We start from the raw sequence: 17,368 nt of genomic DNA, 5'->3' as shown, positions 1-17,368 counted from the left end.
ACTATTCAGCCGCTTGTGAATGATTTTGTGACTATACGTGTGTGTGTGTATAATATATATATATATAATTCTCTGTTGAATTCTCTGGAAATTTTGTTCAGTGACTGACTCCTTTTGAGTACTTAACAGCTATATCTAGCAACTTTTCAGGATTTGTCTGGTAACTTCTTGCTTTATGGAGTTGGCAACACTGGTTTTCCATGCCCATGTGCTCTGAGCTTGTGTTTACGGCAAAGGATGTAAAAGCCACATGGCAACGGATATAGAAAGGCAACTGGATCATCTCCATTTTATTTTCAATCCTGCTTCTCACCTGTGGAGTAACTTCTCTACAAACTGAAGCTTTGAACAAAGGACTGATAAACCCATTGGATGTGTTACACAGGGATTTTACAAGCAAGCAAACTCACCAATGCTGCTAAGAACCTCATATATGGATTCTGAAGTCATATGTGTTTATCTGATTGCTTTGATCATTTAACAATTCTCTTCTCATTCTTTTCTTTTCTAATAAACCTTTGGTTTTAGATACTAAAGGACTGGCTGGCAGCAAGGTATTTTGGGTAAGATCCAAACCAGTATTGATCTGGTAATGTGGCTGGCCCTTTGGAGATCAGAAGAACATTTTGTATAGTAAAAAGAGTTTTAAGTAACTTCTCACTTTACTGGATTTATTTGCTGATTCAGAGCCAGAGACTGGAATGCAATAAAGAGGGTTATGTGATTTCTTTTCTTTCAGTTTCTTGATAACCAGTGCAGTGGATCAAGAACAGAGTTTGTGACTGGTTGGTGAATCTAACTACAGTGTTAACGACTAGTTTTGGGGGATCATCTCTCTTTTCTGCAGCCTGCCCTGTCACTGCCATTTCCAGTGTGGGATACCCTAGGCACCTTGGGTCACACCCTAATTCATCAGAAAATTCTTGTTCAGCTGAAGTTTTCAGGACTCCATCCTCTCATAGTTCTACCTTTCCCTGATTTCTTCAGCATGTACTTATCTCATCAACAACTTTCTGTGAGGGAGTTTTACAGAGCTCTGTTCTTGGCCTGTTCTTCTTCTCCCTTTACATATTTTCACTCTCTTGGTTATCTGATGGGCTAATATGACTTCAGTTGCCATCTTTATGCTAATGACTCCCAAATCTACCTCTCTAATTTTGATCAGTCTTCTATCATCCAATCCCACATCACAGCCTCTCTGTCTCTTCATCAACGTAAACTTAACATGGCTAAAAGAGAATTCCTTAATCATCCCTCCCAAGTTCTTTCCATCTCCCCCATTTTCTGTCAATGTTGACAACACCACCATCTTCTCTAAAGCCCTGGCCTATAATCTTTGGGGTGGGTAACTTCTGACTCCTCCGTTTCTTGGTCCTAACACCTAACATGTCCAAATCTCATGGCTTCTTCTTCAATAACATTTTCTCTTCGTCCACATAGCTAAAATTCTCATCAACATCTCATCATATCCAACATTTAATGCTGTAACCTACATCACCCTTCCTCTAGTCCAATAAAAGCACGTCCCTGTGATTCTCACCATATCATCCCTCTTTGAATTCCTCCACTGTCTACCATTTTACATTGCATCCAAGTGAAGCTTCTTGTTCACACCTTTAACACCTCACAGTTATGACCTACCTTCTTTCTGCTCTTCTACCTTATCAAGCCACTTCTCCATTATGACAACTATGCCAAACTTGTCACTTAACCCCTCAAGCACCATTACAGTTACTGCCATGCTACTCTTTATGCATGGAACATCTTCCCAGAATGAATGTGTAAAGTCTCAACTGCCTTGTCCTCCTTCAAATCCCTCCTCAAGATCCATTGTTGTTGAGATGCCCATATAAAATAGCCAAATGATCATGGCTGGATAGAGAGGCAGAAAGAGTTCCTGATAAAAGCTTTTTAAATATAGAGAAATAAGTTATGGAACTATCAACGCAAAAACCTTATATTAAGCGTGTAAAATTACTGTTATCCTTTTCTTCCCTATTCCTTCCAATTTCCTTCCTATTATGTTTTTATATTCACTTGCTTTATCATGTCTTAAATTGGCCTGCACTGGTCTGACCAAGAATGGCATCTTCAAATGTCTAGTACAATGGGTTCCCTATTTTAACTGCAGTTTTGGGGCACTACCTCAACACTAATTATAAATCATAGAATATAGTGTTTATTTGAAATTGCCCTTGATTTAAAGGTTATTCACTTTGGTGTGAAAAGACATTGAAGAAAGTGGTATCAATTTATGTCCAACTTAATGCTTATACTATAAATCTGCTACTTTCTAGTGAAAGGTGACAATTTTTATGGCAGATGCCTACAGAAAGTTACAGGACATAAAAAGTACATTTTTTAGAAACAATGTAATCTTACTTCATTAAATTGATTCTCTATCTTCAGGCTACACAATTTTATACTGCGTCAAGGGAAAGTAATTAAAGTGTTACCATCATTAATAAATAAAAGCTACTTCTGAATGCTCATCCTAAAAAAAGCCAAGAATGATAGTCAGTTGAGAAGTCTATAAATGACTAGCAAAAGTTAAAAGGTAAGCCAAACACATTCAACACTTGCCTCATCTATCACTTTTGCAAACTGTTGTAGGGTAGAGCTCATAACTTCATCATCGCCCCCCAATGGAAAACGCTATAAAAATAAAAAAGAAAATGTTAACACATCCTTGTGGATGACAAAAGAAAGCTGTAACCTAACAACATACTGGTTGTCTAATTATTTTGAAAGGAAAAATACAGGAACTTAAATACCCACATTTAGAATCAGTAACTATAATTACCTCGTAGGATATTTTGAAGAACAACTTATTACTTTCATGTTAACAGAGTATTTATGACAACTACATACATAGTTACCTCTTTTAAAAATCTGTTAGATTAGTTCTAGCATTGGGAAAAATTCAAGCTTGACTTCTCTGGAGAATGACATTATTATTCCAGTTTTGTCAACTCTCTCAATTTTAGATTTGGTGTTTTCCTTAAACCCCCAGATCTCTGTCATGTGATTAAAAAAAAGTATTAAGTAAAGCAAACTTCTAGCCTTCATGATTATGGAGAGAGGCTTGAAAGTAGGATCCTAAAGGTTCAAAATCCAGAATGCAAAAAAAAAACACCCCAAATTTATTGCTGAAAATGTCATACTTTAAACTAATAGTGTTTTTTGTAGGGTGGTGCCCTCCCTGCCCTCCCCATTTTTCAATACATGAGGTTGGCAATACTGTTTTCCACCCTTTATTATCTTTAATTAGAAAACGCATGTGAACCCTCAAGTTTTAAAATGTTAATTTTGTTTTAGGTTGTTTTGTGGTGCATTTTAAGCATTTCTCTTCACAGTGGTGTCAGCAATTTTCTAAAGTATTAGAAAGTCTAAGAATAACAAACCTAGCCTTCCATAATAATGGAAAAGTAAACCAAAAGCTAAAATACAGGGCTCAATGCTGTTGAATTCATAGCAATTATATATAAAAACACAATGAGTTTTGATTCAGTAAGGACTGCAAGACTGAGACACGTATACCTTGTAACCATTGAAAGACCATCAAAGCTGTAACTAAAAACCTAATTGAAATGAGGAAATTCACATACTGGCAGGATAGCAAGTCAGAATATCATTCCCATGCCATCTCTAAAATGTTAATATTCAAAGTCATGTCCTCATGTCAATACTGCATTATTTTCAGGTTTTATTTAGGAAAAGCAACTTTTAAGATAGTAGGCTTTTTGATAGAGATTTTGTTTTAGATTTTATATTTGATGCAAAACACTGAGCAGAGCAGATATGCTACAATTAATAAAATGGGAAAATTTGGTACACATTTTAGATACTTATCTGATAAAGAATGTAATGAAACAATGTTAATTACAAATTATGCCAGGCAGATTATTATTAAGCATATCAAAGTTTGCTGGCATTGAATTTATATTTACTGTAATTATCATGACAAAATTCATGAGCATGAGTTGCTTGGTTATTATACTATGTTTCAGGATACCATTCAGTCCCGGAGGTCACGTGTTCTGTGACTTCCCGGGATCTCTGACTTCTTCTGGGGCAGAGCAGCCTGCCGGAGCAACAGCCAGGGTTGGGTCAGCCCCCCTTGGGGCAGCAGAAGCCACCCTAAGCACCTGCCACAGGAGCTGCAGCAGGCCTGGAGCAGCTGCAAGCCCTGGGAGTGCTCTGTTTGTTGTCCCTCCCCCATCAGGGTATTTTTTAATAAGAGTCAGAGACAGGTTGGAGGCTTCCATGAATTTTTGTTTATTGCCCGCAACCTGTCCCTGACTTTTACTAAAAATATCCATGACAGAACTTTAACCTTATCTATGTTGCAATAAAAACTGCTGTGGTACATAGCTGCTGTTTCATTATATCAAGACACCGCAAAATTAACTGATCCTAATTTTAAGTATGCAATGTAGTTGTAGCCTTGTTGATCCCAGGATATTAGGGAGACAAGGTGGGTGAGGTAATATCTTGTATTGGACCAACTTCTGTTGGTGAGAGAGAGAAGCTTTCGAGCCACACAGAGCTCTTTTTCACATCTGGGAAAGGAATGCCCAGGATCATTGCAAAATGTTCCACCTTGTATTTCACTGTCACATTTTCAAAAGACTAAATCTGTATAATCAACAAATAGTAATACTTGTCATGACTTATACTACTATTACAGAACAGTAGTGGCAGACCATAAGAACGTTCATACTGCGCCAGACAAAGGTCCTATAGCCCAATATCCTGTCTTCTGACAGCAGCTAATTCCAGGTGCCCCAGAGAGAATGAACAGAACAGGCAATCACCAAGTGATCCATTCTCTGCCACCCACATCCCGACTCTGGTAATCAGAGGCTAGGGCCACCATCCCTACCCATCTTGGCTAATAGCCATTGAGGGACCTATCCTCCATTAATTTATGTAGCTCTTTTTTTAACTCTGTTATAGTCTTGGCCTTCACAATATCCTCTGGCAAAGAGTTCCACAGGTTGACTGTGCATTGTGTGAAGAAATACTTCCTTTTGTTTTTTTTAAACCTGCTGCCTATTAATTTAACTTGGTAACCCCTAGTTCTTGTGTTATGAGAAGGAGTAAATACTTTCTTCACACACGTCATTTTATAGACCTCAGTCAGATCCCCCTTAGTCGTCTCTTTTCCAAGCTGAAAAGTCTCAGTCTTATTAATCTCTCCTCATATGGAAGCTGTCCCATACCCCTAATCATTTTTGCTGCCCTTTTCTGAACTTTTTCCAATTCTAATATATCTTTTTTGAGATGGGGCAACCACATCTGTACACCAGTATTCATGATGTGGGCATACATGGATTTATGTAGAGGCAATATGATATTTTTTGTCTTATTATCTATCTTCTTAATGATTTCCAACATTCTGTAACAGCTAGGGACTAGATTAAATATCATAACTCACTTGGCAAGAACAAGCTGTGAAAGTTATGATGTTGGCTCCATCAAGGGGAAAGTTTGAAATTAAAGTTCCCAGCTTCACACCAGTAAATTATGCAACAACTTGGAATCTCAACAGGGGGTGAGGGGAAAAAATGGAGAAAAAGAGAACTAAGTTCATATAAATGATCTTCCCACTGCTGTATTCCACAGAAGATGGAAGGAGAGAGTGCAAGGGCTAACTACTTTTGATTTACAAGACTATGACAGGGTGTACAAATCTCTCACTGGACAGGAGCAACTCTGGGCTAAGGAAGCCCCGCCTCTCCACCCCTGTAGAGCATGCTTGGTTTGGAGGCGGGGTTTAAAAGGCAGCCAGAGGGAAGGGTGTGCCCGGAGAGCTCCAAGGAAAGACATGAGCTGTGCCCACACCAAGCCTGGGAACTGGGGAACCACAGCACCTGGAGACTGTGACCAGGGCTAGAAGCTCAGAAGGTGGTGCTCTTCAGGAATAGATAGTGGCTGGCTGGGATGCACCAGGAGATAGTTTCCCTGGGTCACTTCCTGACTTGATACTGATGCAAGGAACCACCAGGTGAGTGAAGCCAAACCAGTCTGCCAAGGCCCTGGGTTGGAAACTTGTGGAAGAGGAAGGCCTAGACTCCAGTAGCCTGCCCCAGGAGCTGCGGTGGGGCACCCGCCCCACCTCATGAGCTGCAGCCCCTAGGTAGGGTGGCTGCCCACAGAGAGTCAAAAACAACAAACTGCCCTCCAGAGCCCTCTATTTCCTCACATTTCCCTTAACAGTACTACTGTGCATGTGAAATATCACTCTTCGTTCAGTGGGGAAGCAAATTATGGGCTTCAGAATTTATAAAAACTGCTAATTTGGGGTTGGAGATTTCTCCTCCTAATCACTGGAGATTTTTGTGACTGGGTGGGTACAGGCTCCATTCCTCCTCATTGGGTTGCTGGGGAATGGTACATCTTCAGGCCACACAATTTCTTCTTATGACTACTTGAATTAGAGTTGTCATCTAGCAAGTGCTCACTGCTTTTGGGCTACTGTCCCTTTAAAATGTCTCTAGATGACCAATGGTCAGCCAAAGAAGTTCCCTTTCCTAATATTATTCATGTCGGTGGACTTGAGCTGAGCCTAAAGACACTGCCCTGTGAAAAAGTCACAGCAAGTCTAGTTTAGCATTCTGTGAGTTCTATGGATTGAGTATCTTCAACACAGAATAGGAAGCAACCCCTCTAGCTGATGAAAATCTTGTGAACCAGCAACTGCAATGGCTCATTTTGTCTGGATCACACCTGTTGAGTTTTGCACTTTGCAGTGTGGGGAAAAAAAATTGTACTTTAAAAAAATGTACAAAAGCATTTATTCTGAACTATTTCAAAGGGAAATTGATTTATACTGTACCTGCTTCTCATACTCTTTTAGAAGTTTTGAAGTTAGATGAGTTGCTGCACTTAATTCATTCTGGTTTTAAAAAAAAAGGGAAACAGTTTAATCCTATTTTTCTTCCAATCAATATATACTCCAGGCATTACATTTATGAAGAGCAAACATAGGAATATAGAACAAAAGGTTAAAATGGAAATCATCTCAAAACACATATAGCCAGATTTTCAGAGAAGCTGAGACCCACAACTCCCACTGAAATTAAGGGGCGGAGGAAGATGCTGAGTATTTCTGAAATTCAATACAACAGTACATATCATGCACACTGTAGACTTATCAGATCCATAAAAACTGGACTTGTCTGCAAATTGCAAGACAACTGCAAATTTGAAGGCAACACAATATTTAGTTCACATCAGCCACCTTAGTTACTGAGTATTAACTACACGTGGGGATGAAAATTGTTAGAACAAACCATTCCATTAACTGGTTACAAACTTCTTAAAATAACAGTGTAAACAGGGACTAAGGAAAGATCTGCACAAGCAGTTTCATACACCTGAACAGCAGAAAGTGCAGAAATAAACAGCAAAAAAAGGAGCTAACACAAAAAAACAACATGCAAGTAACAAACAGGTGGGTCATGAAAATAACCGTCCCCCCCCCACCACCACCACATTCAAGTCAAGATAAAACAAAATAAGGCAAAATACAAGCTACAGGAACTAATGTTAACAAGATTAAGTGAATACAAGAAGAAATATCCAAATGTATTTATTAACTAATATTAATGGCAATTTTTCAGAAAAAAATCATTTAGACATCTAAAGGTGTGTTAAGTGCAAAGAGAACACAACTCTTCCAACTGAAATCTTGTTTCAAAACCAGCAAGTCTTGGCAAACATGGCATTTTCATCTCTAATTTTAACCTATAGTTTAAAAAATACAGTTTACCCATGTTCAAATAAGTAGTTAAAAGATGGTTTTTAATAAGCTTTCTAAATGCATACAGGGAACAACTATAATTTTACCTGTGCATCATAAATTCGACGCATGGCTTGATACAACTGGCGGATGTAACTGGAAATTGCTGCAGCATCTTCTTCAAACACACCCAGCAAAGAACGTGCCTGTCAAAAATAGAACACACAATGAATTTGTATTACTCTTTTAAAAATCAATTTAGCGAAGAATGTCATGGTATTTCAAAGACATTAAAATATGACTTATTTAATGAATGAGGCACTGAAACAGATTTCCTTTTCCAAGTGACAGCAGAAAGACCTCAAAACTAGTAAAAATAGGGTTTAAGAAAACAAGTTTTCTTATTCATAATTTAGAAGCTCATTTTTCTGAAGTTTACAAAAGTTTCATATTACTGTAAGTGTCCTTATATGTTTCTCACTTGATAGAAGTAGATGTGTCAGAGTGAACAGTCCCCTTTAAGGAAACTGGGCTCAGTTTCATATGTGCCTGGTTAGCCCATCTCCCAGATGACAGGACTGAGAATCTAGAGTCAGGTGACAGTCATGTGAGGTGCAGGGCCACAGAATACAATAAGAAGCCTGAACTCTATCAGGAAGAATTTGGGGTCAGGCTCTCAAGAATCTAGAGCCAAGAGAGAGAGACAATGGGTTGGGCTCTCCACAGCAGGCTCAAGATATGGGATAAGCCTGGGGACAGGCCAATGAAAAAAGAAACTAAAGGGAGAGGTGTAGACTCTAGATAGAAAGTGGTCTAGGGAAGTGAAACAAGCATTCTATGAAGTGACAATGGATTGGCGCTGTGGCCAGTCACTGCTTACTGAGGGATCCCTAGATCAAAACCCAAGTAGAGAGAGAACCTGAGCGCACCACCTGGAGAAGGTGGTACATATGTGCCCTAAGCTTTTCAGCAGCATTACCACCAGAATGGACAGCCTGACTATCTTGCCAGAAAGGGAGACGGTTTACTGCACTGGAGAATCTGGTGAGAGAAAGCAAGAAGGCATGGTGAGCCTGGACAGGGGTAGTGAAGAAGAGCTGTTTTTGTTGGTCCCTGAGACGGGAAGGACTCTCAGGTGCAGCTGGAGAGCTAAACTCTGATAGACACCAAATCACTGGGCTGCCAAAAGGAAAACTGTGAAAGACCATGTCTCCATATCTGGGAAGGTATGCCATATTAAAACCTCATTATGCCTATGTATATTAAGCTTTGCTACATCTTTTTCTAGAAGAATTTTAAAATAAATACACCCCAGAGGCACCAAAAGCATGTAACCATAATCATAACAAACAGGCTTATCATAAACAGCTGAAAGTAACACCTACAGCAAATGCTTAAATTACAAGAGAATTGGTAACTTGTTTGCACTGGAGGGGCAATGAATTTCCTCCAGCAAAAGGCAGATAGGGGTATGTCCACTAGCTTCAGGCCTATTTATTCCAATAGGCCAAAATCCCACATGGGGGAAGAGCAAAGAACTCAGTTTGTTGTGACTCCATTTGGGGCTCTATCAGACCTTCTTCACAGAGGTAAGATGACTTTACAATAAGGTGCTTTCAAATGCCTAGACATTGAAATACATAAGCAATGCCTTGCATATTCTAGCCATCCCTTAATTTTACCAGCTGCACAAGGTTACTATAGCTTGCAGAAAGTCTTCAGCTAAAATCCAACTGAATCTCAGCAAATTGTAAATTTTGGAGTATAATTTTGTTGCATCTTAAAGGGCAACTACATAGCTGAATAATCTTTATACACAGAATACTTTCTGAAATATTTCCTTAGCAGACAGGAAACATTTCTGAAGCTCATTTAAATTGAGAGCTAAGACACAAACCTCGGCAACAATGCTTTCTTGCAAAGCAGAATTTTTTTCCCATGTTTCTCCTTATCAGACTTTTGCTAACAAGACAATGCAGTGACACTTGAGAAGATAAGTAAAATGCCCTATTTACACAAACATTCTTGAATCTAGCAGTGAACTATTTATACTGCTATTACATACTCCATTTCTAGAGTGTAGGTTTTTGGATTAACTATTTTAATCCAGTTTATAATACAGAAGCATGTACTCTAATTCTACAGTGGAATTATCCTAAAATGTCTTATGGAGATGTGCAAAGAAAGTACAGTATATATATTTGTTCCACAAATGCTAATATCAGATACCCAAAACCTTTAGAAAAAAACATACCCCAAGTGACTAAGTAATAAGGAAAAAACTTCTGCATCATTATTTTATTTAACCTGAAACATCGACTTGGTTGTCTGCACAGTACAATTACAAGCCTGATTAGAAGAGCATCATTCATAGTGTGCAACTTTTTTCATAATTCATCTTGTTTCTAACTTCTAGAATAACCAGAGGATGTGCAAAATCTGAAGTTATCCTGCTGTATCCTGACAGCCTTATACTTACAAAACTTTTAATGTTTTCTAATGGAGACAGAGAGGATAATATAAGATAGAAAGCCCAAGCACAGAATGGCAGACTCAATACCCTCAAAACAGAACATTAACAGTGGTAGCTGACAGTTTTAAAAGGAAAGAGAATGCTAATTTGCAAGGGGGGCAGAATTTACCATTTTGAAATAAAATACTATACCTATATTTAGTGGTATTTCCTATTAACATGAAGACTATTATTGCAATCTAAAACTCTGTGGTACAGGGTTCAAATATTCAAGAAAGTGAAAATATATATAGCAATTAAGTTGCACTGAAATATGTTATTTAAAGTTAAACATTATTACATTCATTAATTGGATATCTATTTGTGATGTGTTTATTACCCTGAACATATCCACTCAGTAGCAGAGTATGATAAAACATAGGTCTGTTGCTTAGAAGTCTAAAAAGCTGAAGCTCAGTAAATTGGGTATGGAGCTTGGCTTAAACTCAAGCTTCCAGCAAAAATCTAATTGGTATTGTACGCTCTTTGGGACAGAAACACTGTCTTCCTGTATATGTAGAATATGTTTACGACATTGTAGAAGCTACTGGAATACAGTAAGCAACCTTATCTGGTGTCAAAAAACCCACCTTGTCTAGTGAGAGTGATTTACAGGATGCTAGATTTTTTTAAGTATATTGTACATGTCTTAAAATACTACTGCTAATGTAGAAGTCCTTTTGTAGTCTATCACCATGGTTTTTGGCTATTCTACAGCACAACAGGTTTCAAAGGCAGTTCTTCAATTTGTGTAGGACCTTGCAGTAATGAACTAATGGATATGACTAATCGAACTTTAAATATTACATGTAGCGCAGTTTGCTAAACTGCATAAAGAACTGATTACGTTTTTTGATAATCTTATCTTTAGCTTCCTTTTAAGATAGTCTAAAGAATACCAAGTGTTTAAAGTTTCTGACATTCCAGAGGCAAAAGGTAGCTTTTTCTTCATTAAAAAAACACTGATAGCTTTAAGACTTAGTAGAATGTGCAGTACTACAAGCTAAAGTTAAGCATAAGATTTGTTTGCCCTCAGACTGTAAACTGCGCTCACATATGGCTCAGGAAGGAATTTCCCTGCCTAACTGCACAACTGTCTAGGTCAGTAGTTCTCAACCTCTTCAATACCATGACTTATGTTACACCAGAAAAGTTTCAGGATCCACCTAATCATAAAAAAATGGAGTGGTCATGACATTCTGATTGAGAATTCATTACACTTTATCTTACTCCCTTCTCCCCTATCCCTCTGAAGATAGAGATACCAAATGCTACAGTGTGATCCAGTAAAACAAACTGTTCCACTTTGTGGCCTTGTACTGCTGTCTAACTCTGAAATAATAGAACCAGCCTGTAAAATGAGACCGTAGTTAAAATAAATATAAAATTTTATTGTTTTTTATTTACTTAGCAATGGTCAGAAGTAGGATTCAGGACAGAGCATGGAAGAATGTAAGGAATAAAATTACTTGGTCTCTAATATGTTTTGCTTCAGCCAGCATTTCTACCCAAACTAATTGTTTTAAATAGACACAACTTTACCCTTAAAAATAAAAAAATTAAGCCCTGTGCCATATGAAAGCATGTAGGCAAATCCAGCAGGCTCAAAGGTGAGTAATGATCTCTAACTCAAAATAGACTAGACTAGCTAAAGCCTGCCACAAAACCTCCACCAAAGGATTTTCTAGATGATCAACCTGTCTGAAAAACTGTACAGGGATTAAACAAATTAACTGTATTTTGAATTGGTGTCTATAAATTAACAAGCCATCCTTCCATACAGTGAGTATTTCCAACAGCAACTTACTTTCCTTAAGATTAGTGAAAAAGTGTATTTAACAGAAGGGGGCAAAAACGGTTTACTCTGGATGCTAAATTATCTTGCATTTGATATCTTAAGTAAAGACTCTCTGGCTCTGAATAGTCTGTGTGGAAAGCAGAGATTGATTTGTTAAAATCAGTTTTAAAAAACTGGGATATGAAAGAAAAGGCTTCACAGTCAATGTTAGTTCTTTTTAGGATCAAAAGTAGTAAGCTTTTGGAGGGACAGTCTTTCAGAGAAGACTTAAACCTCAGAGCTTGAACACTTGGGGTAATTAAACAACATGTGGGGCTTTTCACATGAGCAGTGGCTTAAGCCCTGGCTTCCTAGACAAATCCCAAATGGGTAATTATATTTTGCCTACCTGAATTCCTCTACAATTTCAATGAATATGCTATTTTTCTTTTGATCCTAAAATATTCAGTAGTTGTATACTTGATTAAACTACTGTTGCCTTTCAGTCCAGAGATAGCTATATTTCAATGGTGGGTGAATTGATCCTAATAGAGTCTGGAAAATATTAGTAGAGCATTTTTGTATCTTTGAATAGAAAGCAGTATATAAAGTAGCAAAAACACTAATATTTCATTTGACTAATTACTATCATGAATACCATTCTAAAAATATTTGAAGTACTTTGATTAAAATTCTATCTTTTAAATGTAAGTTCAGAAGGTTTTTTTTAGTGTTTAGAACAGGGGTAGGCAACCTATGGCACATGTGCCAAAGGCAGCACTCGAGCTGATTTTCAGTGGCACTCACACTGCTCAGGTCCTGGCCACCAGCTCGGGGGATTCTGCATTTTAATTTAATTTTAAATGAAGCTTCTTAAACATTTTAAAAACATTATTTACTTTACATACAACAATAGTTTAGTTATATACTATAGACTTATAGAAAGAGACCCTCTAAAAAGGTTAAAATGTATCACTGGCACGCAAAACCTTAAATTAGAGTGAATAAATGAAGATTCGGTACACCACTTCCGAAAGGTTGCTGACCTCTGATTTAGAATATTAAACACAGGATTGTTCTTGGAGTTTATTTTTCCTTCCACCACTCCCATGAGTAACAACATATTTCAAAACTTAAGTGATGATCTAGTTGTCAAAGTTCCTCTGGAAACTTCTCTGTCCACTCCCTCCTTCTCCACTTAGTCTTAGATCAATACTGCTAATATGTAGCAATATGGTATGATGATTTCAAAGTGCAGGATAGTCAAATCCTTTATGGTTTTTCCCTTCACATTTTAAAAAGTCCCTATAACCATTTTAGTTAAATATTTTTAAATAGACGTTTTTAATAAAAATGTCCATTTTACATAAGTAGCACTATATAAGACTCACCACCTTGCCAAAATCCTAAATTAAGTTCAGAAATAGCAATGTGCCAAAATATTACAAATCATCCTCACTTACACTAATAAATCAAATAGTCTGTCAGTCAACTTTGTTTTATAAGCTGACATTTGCTAGCTGATCGTGTAATAAGAGCAACATTCATTTAGCATGAATATTATACATTAGTGTTATATTGTTCACAATGTCAAGAAGCAGATTACAAAACAGTATCTGGTTAACTCAGCAACTGATGAACTAAACAGCAAAAACTGAGTGAAGAAATCAGAGTAATTAAAAAGCTGTAAATCAATAGCATGTATTTTCCAGTCTGGGCACAGCTCTCAAAAACACTTCATGAATCCAAGCTGTCTTCATAATTAAAAAAAAATTTTTTTTTACTATGTAAAAGTTTTGGTTAAGATACACCCACAGGATTCAGATTAACAAAAACTCTTCTCAAATTGACAATGTGAATGAGTAATATTTCAAAATAAAATGGCCTGTATTTCAAGATTAAGCTCCTAGGAACAGAAGCCTCACACATTAAGCATCACACAGCTGCAGTGTTGTTTAAGTAAGAGCACGGCCTTTAATATTGCCTAACTAATCACTGGTCAGAGCCCACCTGCAAGGTAGGGAAGACGTGAGGGGGAAAACTGACACACACTGAGTGACTGCCTCCCTGCCCCCCAAGCTTACACATTTACACAGTGGCAAAGTTGCGGGGGACGCTCGGAGTCTATTTATGGCTTGACACTGCTGTGGCTCACAGCATCAGAGAGACCTCCCAGCAGGAGCAAGACTGAAAATACAAGCGGGGCGCTCCTGTACCAGGCCCCTGGGAGCTCGCTCCGTACATCACAGTCTCGGCTTCCTGCCCCTTCACCGCGCCTAACCGGTCCCTCGACATCCCCCCCGAACTACAGAGCCGCGGCCCCCAACCTGGGGGTACCGCCGGGCGCAGAGGCCCTGGCTCCAAGCGGCAGCAGCCCTGACCCCGCGCAGAACTCCAGGGCACGGCCCCATTGGGCCCTTTCCTCTCACCTGGGGACTGTCCTCCAACGTCTCTTCAATGGGCAGCTTGTCAATCCCGGGCATGGCGATGGCGATGGCTCTGTCTCTACGGGCCAACGCGCCCACAAGCCCTGCCGAGCACCCACCACTGAGCCCCTCCCCCCTTCGTCAGCACAGCCACAACCCTGGGCCCGGCCCAGCCCCGCCCCGCCCCGCCCCGGAAATGCCGCCCCTCGGCCGCCTTCTCATTGCTCAACGGAGGCGTCACTCTAATTACAGGTGGGGGCAGGCCTAGGAGCGAGGGCGTCGAGTGACGTCTGGAGCGGCTCTGGCGCTGTCTGCTCTCTCTGAAGCTAGGGATGGCTGAGTCTGTTGCGTCCGCCTGCGATCTCCCCGCCCAGCACAGCGGGAACCAGGCCCAGTGCCAGGCGGCGCACGCAGGCTCCTGCCACGGCCTCGTCAATCCAGCTCCGCCCTTAGCCGGGGCGACTCCTTCCCGCAAGGAAGCGGCCTCGTCATCGCCCCGCGCTGTGTGCCTGCGAGTCCCCGTTTCCGTGTGTAATCACACCCGTCACTAACGTGGGTGGGTTTACAGGTACCAAAGCTGCAGGGAGCAGGTCTTGGATGTTTCTGAGGGAGAGACGCGCACTGAGACTTCATTTCCCCCTTAAAATGCCAGAGGGTGGTTGTGCTTTTCTTCCGCTCAGGCATTTAGAATTTCACATGGTTCTGAAGCTTTCTTAAACTGATAACTAATTCCTCACAGGACGGCTATCCTCATCCCTGTCTACACTGCATCTTCTGTTTAGCACGTGTTGAATACAGTGACTCCCCAGCATGGTTTGAACCAATATGTTCCACTTGTGTTCAGAAGCCCTGTTTGCATCCTGCTATGGAAGTTAGCCTCAAAGTTGTTTGTAATAATTCCTTTTAACTCTGGACATGGTTTTAAAGCAATGTTCTGCTTCATCTAACACAACAGAATTAGATAACCCTTTTCAGACATGCTTGTAGCTAACTGCAGTTGTTTCCTAGAAGGACACTTTGGCCTGTCCTGTTCCCCCCCCCCCATCATTTTTCAAAGGCCCTTTTTATAGCTTTGTGAATAGAACATCTTGAGCTTGAGAATTGTATTTGTGTGATTCCTGTAGATGTTAAAATGGATATCTGAGAGGTATGTGATATTCATACCCTAATTGTTAAACATTTTAATTTCAACTCCATTCAAAAACCGGAAACAATGAGTGTGAAATGAAATACAGCAAAAATATAAATTCAAACATTTGAAAGGCTAATGACAGGGGAAAAAACAAGGAGATAAAATACATTTGAAATTGTAAAATAATAGTTTTTTAAAAAGAAACTATTTGGTGTCATTGGTGGGGAAAAAATGACCACAAGAACTTTTGATGGAAAACCAGTAACATTTGAGTAAACTAGTTATTATTAGAGGATAAAAAGAAAGGAAACTGCTTCCCCTTCTCAAGAGACAGAGAAACATTATATGTCAGGCAAGAAAAGAAGGGTAGGAGAATTTACATTGTTAAATAAACTCCAGTGCAAAGGTAGGTTAGAAAGTATGATAAGTCTGTTAGTGGAGCAAATGATTAACTAATGTACAGTATTTTCATTGTGATAAAAATTTGTTTATCATTATTTATATAAGATTCCACATTCTAAAAGAATTAGATGAGATGTAGACATTAAATTGTGTAGTGGTTGGGGAAGGAAACTAGAAGTAAGAACTCAGGTTCAACTGGTTTAATTCCCAGTTTAGCTACTGACTCACTATGTGGCCTGAGGCATGTCACTTAACCTCTTTTCCTCATCTGCAATGTGTGACTAATCTTGCCTAACAAGGATGTTGTGAGGATTAAGATTTGCAGTAACATTCTTATCTATCTGGTTCTCCAAATTAAAATTTTTTGGATATGCCATACACTAATTCACAATCTATAAATGTCATGAATGGCTTTCCTTTTTTGAAATTAGTCAACTAGTGACCATTTAGTACAGCTGTCAAATCACTTTGTCTATTTTGTACAATATGTAAGATTGAGGACGTATTTCCTTAGCAAAATCATATGGTAGCAAGTGGGATTTAGGAAGTGGAGTTTCTGTTGCATCTCTCATCTGTGCACCTCTTTAGATGGCAATAGACAACATTTATTTTCTTTCAGTTGCCATGAAGTGAAAATAATGCATCTTAAATTAGTGCTGAAGAGATGGAAGTGTGCTGCAACAAAACCACAACAGACTTGGCATTAAAATGTAGAAATTTGATTTGGCATGCAAAATAATCTCAACAGGCACATGAAAAAAAGGGCTCAGCCCTGCTCCTGTTGAAGTTAGCAGTAAAATGCCAATTGACTTCAAGATGGGTTCTTTTTTTTTATTATACCCTGCAACGTAAGGGGATTTAGCTGTTTGAAATGAATCCCTTGAATAAAAAAATAAGATTTGTTAATTTTATAGTAATGTTGTTTGTATTTTTGCAATTTTTAGAAGGCAATATTATTCATATATCTTTAGAAAGTAATTTGTTGAACAAGACTAACACTGGGAACCCTAGATGGCAGTATTACTTTAAAAAAAAGTCAAGAATTATAACATTCAAAAACCAGTTGGAGAACACTTCAACCTCCCTGACCACTGGATTACAGACCTAAAAGTCGCAATATTACAACGAAAAAAAATTAAAAAAACAGACTCCAACGAGAGACTGCTGAATTGGAATTAATTTGCAAATTGGGCACCATTAAATTAGGTTTGAATAAAGACAGGGAGTGGATGGGCCGTTACACAAAGTAAACCTCTCCCCCCCCCCCCCCGTTCCTTATATCTCCTTGTCAAGTGCTGGAAATGGGCCATTTTCATTGCCACTACAAACAATTATTCTCCAATCCTGCTAACAACAGCTCACCTTAACTGAT

General features: G+C 38.9%; 1 protein-coding gene across 1 annotated transcript in view; it reads right to left on the bottom strand.

Annotated features, from left to right (window-relative positions):
- Positions 1-14,632, bottom strand: part of APPL1 (adaptor protein, phosphotyrosine interacting with PH domain and leucine zipper 1) — a 53,306-nt gene extending 38,674 nt beyond the window's left edge. The window contains exons 1-4 of the mRNA XM_030570510.1: positions 14,466-14,632; positions 7,855-7,953; positions 6,842-6,901; positions 2,584-2,655 (exon numbers count right to left, since the gene is read on the bottom strand). Coding sequence (XP_030426370.1) covers positions 2,584-2,655; positions 6,842-6,901; positions 7,855-7,953; positions 14,466-14,519 — 285 coding nt within the window. The 5' untranslated portion in view covers positions 14,520-14,632. The remainder of the gene's footprint in view (positions 1-2,583; positions 2,656-6,841; positions 6,902-7,854; positions 7,954-14,465) is intronic.
- Positions 14,633-17,368: the final 2,736 nt, after the last annotated feature.

Source organism: Gopherus evgoodei, chromosome 7, assembly GCF_007399415.2.
Source record: "Gopherus evgoodei ecotype Sinaloan lineage chromosome 7, rGopEvg1_v1.p, whole genome shotgun sequence".
Classification (NCBI taxonomy): Eukaryota; Metazoa; Chordata; order Testudines; family Testudinidae; genus Gopherus; species Gopherus evgoodei.
This window is presented reverse-complemented; position numbering and strand designations above follow the sequence as displayed.